Consider the following 9,133-nt stretch of genomic DNA (forward strand, 5'->3'; position numbering starts at 1 on the left):
TTAAACGTGGTCGGGTGTCAATTAAAGATGACCCCCGCTCAGGATAGCCAGTTGAGGCAACCATATAAAATATCGTTGAAAAAATTGTATTGGAGAACACTCATTTGAAGAAAAAACAGTTGTCTGCATTAGTTAGAGTATCAGATACCACCATTTTACGAATTCTACATGACAAAAGCAAGTGCTAGATGGGTACCGAGAATGCTCACACCTCTTCAGAAAAAGCAGCATGTTGATGCTCAAAAAACAATTTTTGGAGTTGTGTGGAGACGAACCTGCACAGATTTTAGAGCGGATTGTTACCGGAGATGAAACATGGGTTCGTCACTTTGAACCTGAGTCCAAACAAGAGTCCGTGCAATGCGCAGCGTGACAAATCGAGTTTTTTGTGCCAAAATTATTTTTTTATTTTATTTTTTATTAGAATAGCTACATTTATATATAAAACGCATAAATAAAGTAATAAACATGTAATTATATAATATAAAATAAAATAATAAAAAAGGTAAATTTTGGTGAAAAATACAAAATATTTTTAATGGACAAGACAACTTTTATCAGTGTAAACATCAAAAATATTACTTTTCAATGCATGTATTTGTTATAAAATAACTTTTTTAGATTTATATTTACAGAACATATACATTATAAAAGTAATGAAAGATTTTGTAGGTATTTTTTGTGTACAAAACATCTTTTTTACATGTTCAGTATTTCTCATCAACTGACCATTAACCGAAGACCGATGTTTTGTTATAACTTTTTTTATTGCAAAAAGTAGCAAAATATTTATGATGCTGGACTATTTAGATACATTTAGCATGAGATTTACATAATCAAATATTTGGATAATATTGGATGATAGTTTATCTTTATACCTAATAGTAAAGGTAAATAGCAAAAAAAAAATCGAAAATTGTCTGTTTTAGATGCATAAAAACTAATGATTACACTTACGTTAAATTAATTTTAAAAGTCTGAGCGAAATAAACATTGTTAACTAAAAAAATATATTTTAAAATGAAAGACAATAAAGTCAATTTAAAACAATAGTAAAAAAGTTGATAAATAAAAAATGCAAAATAGCGTTTTGGAACACATGTCAAATTCACGTGTAAATAATCGCATAAAATAACGCTTAAACTAAAATTTAATGTTTTTTTAACTGATATTTCCTCTAATGAACATGTCTTCACCATTATAACAAATTTTCACCGTGCAATGCCGACATTGATTTTTTGGTATTTTAGCACGCTCTGTCCCACTGTGCAATGGCATAAAAAAAGGGACTTCACCGCCAAGAAATTCAGAGTGTCGGAGTCGGCTGAAAAGTTGATGACTACTGTTTTTTGGGATAGTGAGGGGATATTACTCATTGACCATAAAGAAAAAGGAAGGAGTATAATTTTGGCTTAGGAAGAAGAAAAAGATAAATACTTTTATAATGGCATTTAAAAATTAATTCATAGATCTAACAAGCTGAAGGGAGATAATATTGAAAAGGAAAACTAGATATTTTATTTATTGTTGAAATTTGACTGTTAGATGTTTCCTAATAGACTATACATATAAGGAAACCCAACCCAGACCGATATCCCACGACAAGGTGTACGCAAAGTCATCATTTACACAAATTACTCCTATATTATATTTTTGCTTATTAGCCCCTCTCCTCCTGTTTAATTTTTACTTGTTATCAACAAAAAATTAACGTCGACCTTGAAAAAATCTATTTGTCAAAAATCAAATTTTCGTTAATTTCTCACCATATTGTAAAACTTAAATAAGCATATTAAATCTATTGAAATTTTTAATGAAACAGCTGTTAAAAAATGCGCATTTTATCAAAAGCCACACTTTTTGAAAGAACACGAACTAATTGTTTTATTTGTGTTCTGTAAAAAATTCACACCCACCCTTTTACTAAAATCCCCCACCTCCACCCTGTTGATTAGATTTTATTAAGCACCCAAGAGTGTATATATATATATATATATATTATATATATATATATATATATATATATATATATATATATATATATATATATATATATATATATATATATATATATATATATATATATATGTATATATATATATATATATATGTATATATATATATATATATATATATAATGCTTAAATACCTATAATGTAGATTAAAAAAACCAAGACAAAATGTAATTATCTTTATTTTAACTAAAAATATAATTGCTAATAGAATAAAATAAATTAAAAACAGAAAGCGTCATTTGGACATGGCTAACTTGTATTGGTTTTAACCTGTATTGGTTTCGTATTTGCTTTTTTATCACTTTTAAAGGTTTTTATGCAAAGCTTAAATATTTAATTTTAACTGAAGATGTCTAGTGGTAGTCGAAACATATATTGTTTTTATTAATAAAATGGTTTTAATTAAAAAGTTTGTCTCGTTTATATTGACGTTTTTTGTGCTTAAAAGAAATTACAATTACATTGCATTATAAGTCTGACATGATTTACTGTTTGTAAATGTTATACTTTTTGTGACTTGGTATAATTATTTTGCAAACAAATTATTTTCATCAATTTTCAAATTAATATTTTAGATGATAGATTTATATGCACGATTGTGCCTATCAATCTTAAATATAAAATAATTATTAAAAAATAAAATAATAAACTAATTTACTAAAATAACTTGCAAAAGAATAATTTTCATATCAAGTAAATATTGAAACTTAATTAAACAAAAAAAATTTTTAAAAAAAGTTAAAAATAAAAGCTTAAAATAGCTTTAAAAGTTTTTATAGAACAAGACAAAAAATATTTAAAAACACCTGTAAATCTCATTATATAAATATTTATATCTTAATATACATATTTTAAAAACAATGTCTTTATACACATACATTTGTTTAGTTACATATATGTGTTTATGTACATACATCTATTGCGTATTGCATTATTAAATAAAGTTCTATACACTTTTAAAATATTTTTTTTTTACATCAAATTGATGGGCTGAGAAAAATAGTTTTTTGGAAAAATAAAAGGTAAGTAAATAATAATGGAAAAAATGAAAAGTAATTAAGGTTAGGAGACGTTAAATTTAAAACCATTTAAAAAGGTAACATTTTCGATCTTGTCCAAAATTTTTCTTTTAATGTGCTCATCCCAGTATACATAACGCCTGGTAAAAGTTTCATTTTTGAAAACAATACTTGAAGCTTTTTCAAGGTACTCATTGTCACATATAATTTCTAAAAACTCACAAATTCTAAGCAAACTCTTCTTCGCATCCATGATAATATTTCCATAATACACATCTAAAATCTGTCCTGTATATTGTTTTCGTAGTTTAACATTCATATCCACCAGATTTAAGTAAATCCTTGTTTGTTTTTTTAACTCCCCCAAATTGTAAATCTAAAAAAAGGTATTCAAGCATATAATTTGTTAAAATTTTTTTCTTTTAAAACAAATATAATAATTTAAAGAAGCTTAAGAAACAATTAAACGGTGTTTATCCAGTAAGCATATAATTTATGTTTTTAAAATTTTTTTCTTTTTAAACAAATTTAACAATTAAAAACTTAAAAAATATTTAAACACAGTATACCCAGTTAGCTCAAGACGTACTTTTCTTAAACACGTCTTATGCCCACTGGGTAACCTAAAATTAAATAAAACTTTATATTTCTTAAAATCTTCAAAAATTTATAATAGGCTTTAAAAAAAGTTTTAATTATTATAAACAAATTGTCTATTATAAATCTATTATAATTAATAACTTATAAATTATATGTAAATGTAAATAATGAATCTTTGTTCACTATTTTAATTGTTATTAGGATTTCAAAATAAATAAAAAAAATAAAAATAAAAAGATTTTCATGTTGTTTTTATTATTCCTTTATCAGTTGAAGTTTAAAATTTGACAGTTTTATGTGCAGATCCAAGTGGAATTAACTATCAGCCCTTTAGTATTTATTTATTTAATATAAGTATATAATATGAGTATAAAACACATAAAAAAAAAATTATAATTTTTAAAGATTCAATTTTCTAAATCATTAGAATTAGTTTTTAAACAAAATTAAAACTTATTTTCAAGTTTAAGCAACCTTTTTTTTTTCCTTTTCAACTTTAATTCTTAAACCATTGTGACTGGCACGCAGCATCATTGTTGCAACATTATCAAATGGATTTCTTATTATGTGTATGAACTTGATTTGCGTTTTTAGTGCAGCTTTTAGTTCATTATAATAATTTTTATTATTTGCCAATGCTCTTGTTGTTGTACTACATTTTTTATCTCCAATAACCTTTAAAAAAATAATAACTTTTTTATAACCATTAATCTTTAAAAATAACTAAAGTATGTAACAATAATCTAATAATGTAGCCTAATAAATTTAATAAGCCTAATGACCCAATCCAATCCCTATAAAATAGTAAAATATTAAATGAGAAAGAATTGTAATTTACAAGGTGCCTTAGTGGAGAGTTTAAGGTGTCATAAACTGATTTGTATGATCATGATTCCTCTGAAACAATTTCACTAATATATAGAATGTAGATTGTAATCAAGGGTGATATATATACATATATGTATGAATATATAAATTTATATATATATATATATATATTTATATATATATATATATATATATATATATATATATATATATATATATATATATATATATATATATATATATATATATATATATATATATATATATATATATATTCCTTGGAGTTATCAGGAAGCAAACTGTTAAAGAGGAAGAAAATGATTAACAACAGACTTAAAAACTGTAAATTATGAGTCAGGAAAACATAAAGATGGAAGTGAGTTCCAAAACTTTGATGTGCAAGGAAAAAAACTAGCCACAATATGACAACAGTACTCCATACAGGGATGAATAACAGATTTGTAGAAGTTGAGAATAGAATCAGTAATAAGGAAATGGCAAGCACAATTAAAAGAGGCAATCTTAGCAGATCCTAACTTTGCAATCAATTGTATATATAGTTCCGGGAGAGATCAATAGTGAAAGATAATTCTTTTTTATAATTAAATATTTCACAGGTTGTTAAAGGTTTGTTATTAACATTCCTTCTGATTCTGTTTTAATAAAAATAATTATATCTTACCCCTTACCTAAAGCAATTTTTCTGTTAGGTATTTTTATTAAATAATTTTCTTTTGTTGTTTGTTTACATTATAATTGTTGTAATAAATAAAAAAACAAACAAAGAATAGCAATAGCATACTACAAAATTTTCACAATTTTTTTGACATCATGTTGTTTTTAACTAAATTAATATGGCACCATTTGATTAAAAACATATTATTGTATCGAAATCTGTTTTATTCAACATGTTTTGAAACATTGTCATCTTCATAACTGAGCATTTTACTTGATGCAAATTCTATTTTAAATTCAATAAATTTCTTTAAAGTTATCATATTTTCTTCTGGTAAACAATTATATAAATAAAAATTAAAAGAATAATGACGAAAAATCAAAAGTAGTAAAGAAGAATATTAAGAAAGTTTATAAACTTTATTAACATTTTTATTAATTTTACCAAGTTGAATAATTAACTTAAAAAAAGCTTTCCACTAAACTTAATTAAGTAATTATAAAAATTAACATACTTGTATTGGGTCTTGATAAAGACCTTGCCATAATCCTGGTACATAATATTGAAAAAAATACTTTTTTGAGACTGCACGTTGATGTCTCGTTTCCGCAACTGAATTATTCCATAACTGATTACAAATGTAGTACTTATTTTTTTGTTTATCTGTAAAATTTTTCCATTTACTGAGTAAGTTATACTCATTAGCAATAATCACACTAGGATGGGCGTCAAGCAATGAACCAGTAAGTGTAGATCCACTACGAGGATAGCCAATAAAAAGTAGAAAAGTCTTTAGTTTTGAAAAATTTGGAGTAGAAAAAACTTTTTTTTTTGGAATTGTACTTTTTTCCGAATCTAAATACAGCAGTACATAATTTTGCTAAACAAATATTTTACAAACTGGGTTGTTTGAATCGTAAATTAGAATATAAAAAACTAGAATATAAATTATTCATAACTAAACTGTGCACTAAGATAATTTTTTTAAAAAGAAGCAAAAGGTCATGTGATAAACAACCGCGCGTAATTGAAATTTTTGAAAACAAACTACAAATTTTTAAAAGCAGATTAAAAATAGATTTAGTCTGCTACCTGTCTGTCGTTCTAGCTGAAAACTTTCATAAACGAAGGGTTCTCGTATTTCTAGTCTTAAAACTCGTTGAACACGACGTCCATATCTTTCAACTAATGAATTCATAAACACTAATATAACAGCACTTGCAATCATTAAAGAAGTAAATATATTCAACCTAAGCAACATGCCGCTTCATTTCATCGTACACTAAAAAAACTAATCTTTCTAAATCTTTAATATAAAACTTTTGCAAAACAAGATTGAATATGCTTAGTACTTGGAGCCAAAGTTATTTAGTAAAGTTAATCATCCTTTTGTTTAATTTAGGTTTTTGGTTTAACTTTAATCAAAACTATGACGCAAAGGACGCAGGTGAGTACCGTCATAAATTAATTAACTAAATTCCGTTTTAAAAAAAATGTCCCGAGTTTTTATATTTTAAACACTGCGGCTCGTCTCATCGTCATCTCTCTTGTTTGCAAATGTTTCGCAAAAACGTTAACCTTAACAATTTAAATCAACCAAATCGGTATAAAACAAAAAAATCTGTTAAAAAGCAAAATAAAAATAAATCAAGATATCCTCTATTAGACACAGTACAACGGCTTTGCAAAGATGTCGATAGAATGTGGAAATACACGTTTATTGTTTTTACTTGTTTACTACTTTTCACTTAGAAATATTAGAAGAAATACTGAGAATTTTTTTTAATTTACTAATTTTAATCACTGTGACAGTGATGTGACTAGAGGGTTGGAGGTCTTCTACAAAAAGTAAATATTACTGACCATTTAGTCTTAAATTAGATTTTTACCGAAACTTTAAAAAGGTCATTTAAAAAACCCCGCCTGCCCAAAACGGATAGCATGACATGACTTACTGCAAACCTGAGGGAAGTAATAATGTCACCATATTATGGCATCTTTTTTTGACTATTTCTATTATTTATAAATAAAGTTTTATAACATATATAACATCTGTTGTTTTTTTCCTTTTAAAACATTGTGATCTAACTTAGTTGTGCTTTTTATAATAAAAGAAACAACAAAATTAGCTTATTAAAATTAATATTTCAACTTTTTTTGTTTGTTACTGCGTTTTACAGTAAATTTTATTGCATTTCACATTAAGAAAGAGAGACTTCAGGCAAGTAAAGCGTAAGTAGAAGCGTTGGTCGGAGTGCACAAATTATATAGCATTAGGTCATTAAAGTAAAAAAATGTTTTGCTCACAGACAATTTTAAATATTTTGCTGATTTTGATAACTTTTTATGGTTTGTGCGCTTGTTGCTGTTAGCAATTTCTTCGCCGATACTTTTACCTTAAAATTATAGGTGAAGAAATTGCTTTAGATTGAATTGTTATCGTAATCAACGCAGAAGTCAAGAAAAAAATCAATTTATTATTTAAAAAAAAATACGATTATAAAAAAAAAGAAGGTAAAAACAATAAATATCAATCAAAGACATTAGTTATATACTTAAAATACACTTTTAACATGGTGGCAAAACTAAAATCATGGTCTTTAGCGTCTGATTCTTCCCAATTATAATTTAAAAAAATGATAAACAAAACTACATTAAAAAAGGCTTTTTTGTTTGTTTGTTTTTCAGTATACTGAAGAGACCAAAAAGCTTCGTTCTTGGTCTCTAAATTTCAAGAAACTCTCTTCTTGGTCACTAATAAATCCAATAAGCTCTTTTCTTAGTCTTTAATAAATTTTGTGATATACTATAAAGATAAAAAAGCTCTCTCTTTAATCTCTACAGCACACCACAAAATTTATGGGTTCACGCGACCTGTCTAATCAAAATAATAAATAGCGATTTTTTGTTCTTATATTTGTAAAAATAATAATGTAACAAATAAAAAAAACTCTTAAAAAACGCCGTGTCCGGCACCGATTGAAATGACAATGTTAAAGTGACTAGGAAACTTGCATCTCGTTACTGATTAAGGTAATTTTGGTAGGAAGGGGCATTTATGGAATGAAAACGTGTTTAATAGAAACAAACAAAAATAATAATAATTTATACATCAAAGTCCACTAAACAGTACTCCTTTCAAAACATGTGGAAAAAAATAAATTAGTTAATTTTTACGTGGATACACTTCTGATTTAAAAAATTGCAGTATTGTGACTAGTTTTTCCTATCTAACGGGGTACCCTTTTAGGTTGGTAAAACTAGTCACGGTACAGTAAATTTTTAAATCAGAAGTGTATCCACGTAAAAATTTTACCGGTAAAACAAGATAAAATAGATTAAATCTATAAAATGATAAGTTTCGCTAGTCTTTTAGAGAAAAGCATAAAAATTTAAAGAATGGAAACAGTACAATGTGCAATCATTGTGTTTTTGGAAGCGTCCACAGCTAAATTCATTATTTTTAAAACGTAATGAAGGTTTAGTATTATATATTAGTTTTTAAACTTAAAAAAATATATTTTTTCAAAACCCATTTTGCGTGGAGTTGAACGTTAGATTACAAGTATAACTTTTTTTAGGAGAGTTGGGTAGCGAATATGTCAGTTTTCCCAAAAAAAAATTCTTGCAAAGTTTAAGCCAAGAGTTTTCATGCAACAGTATTTGCAAAACTGGTTAGCTGCAAAACATCGTGTGCTAACAGTTTTGACGTTTTTATGCGCATGTTAATAAAGATTTTTTTTTTATGGTTATTGAGTTACTCCCAGAAGTCCTTACGGTATTATCACCGCAGAATAGCATTTAACTAGAAAGTTCACGCCTCCTTCCTTACCAACGTCAATTGGGCTAGAGCCGACGTTGAACCTTTGAGTTGAGCTAGAACTCTAACCACTGCGCCACGAATGCACAAACTTAACTGGTCGAACCACGTTATTTGTTAAAAAAAAGTCGGTAAATGTAAATTGTATCGGCAACCACAGAAAAATCAAAGTTTG

The 9,133-nt window shown here is 26.2% G+C and overlaps 1 protein-coding gene across 2 annotated transcripts; it reads right to left on the reverse strand.

Annotated features, from left to right (window-relative positions):
• Positions 1-2,810: 2,810 nt before the first annotated feature.
• On the reverse strand, positions 2,811-6,551 carry LOC100215248 (uncharacterized). 2 transcript variants are annotated; one of them, XM_065817009.1, is made up of 4 exons: positions 6,231-6,540; positions 5,653-5,993; positions 4,109-4,309; positions 2,811-3,410 (listed from the first exon to the last, which is right to left on the reverse strand). In XM_065817009.1, exons 1-4 carry the CDS (start codon positions 6,397-6,399, stop codon positions 3,078-3,080), a joined length of 1,044 nt encoding a protein of 347 aa, XP_065673081.1. In that variant the 5' UTR covers positions 6,400-6,540; the 3' UTR covers positions 2,811-3,077. The 2 variants fall into 2 exon arrangements, with proteins under 2 accessions (XP_065673081.1, XP_065673082.1); XM_065817010.1 differs by lacking the exon at positions 4,109-4,309 and having other exon boundaries at positions 6,231-6,551.
• Positions 6,552-9,133: the final 2,582 nt, after the last annotated feature.

This window comes from Hydra vulgaris, chromosome 13, assembly GCF_038396675.1.
Source record: "Hydra vulgaris chromosome 13, alternate assembly HydraT2T_AEP".
Classification (NCBI taxonomy): Eukaryota; Metazoa; Cnidaria; class Hydrozoa; order Anthoathecata; family Hydridae; genus Hydra; species Hydra vulgaris.

What these genes read in the sequence shown, in the direction of transcription:
- LOC100215248 (XM_065817009.1), bottom strand. Translation starts at nt 6,399, where the DNA reads ATGTTGCTTAGGTTGAATATATTTACTTCTTTAATGATTGCAAGTGCT. An exon ending in TCAGCTAGAACGACAGACAG is followed by an intron (nt 5,994 to 6,230) that starts GTAGCAGACTAA and finishes TGCTGTATTTAG; the next exon opens with ATTCGGAAAAAAGTACAATT. An exon ending in TTGAAAAGGAAAAAAAAAAG is followed by an intron (nt 3,411 to 4,108) that starts GTTGCTTAAACT and finishes ACCTTTTTTTAG; the next exon opens with ATTTACAATTTGGGGGAGTT.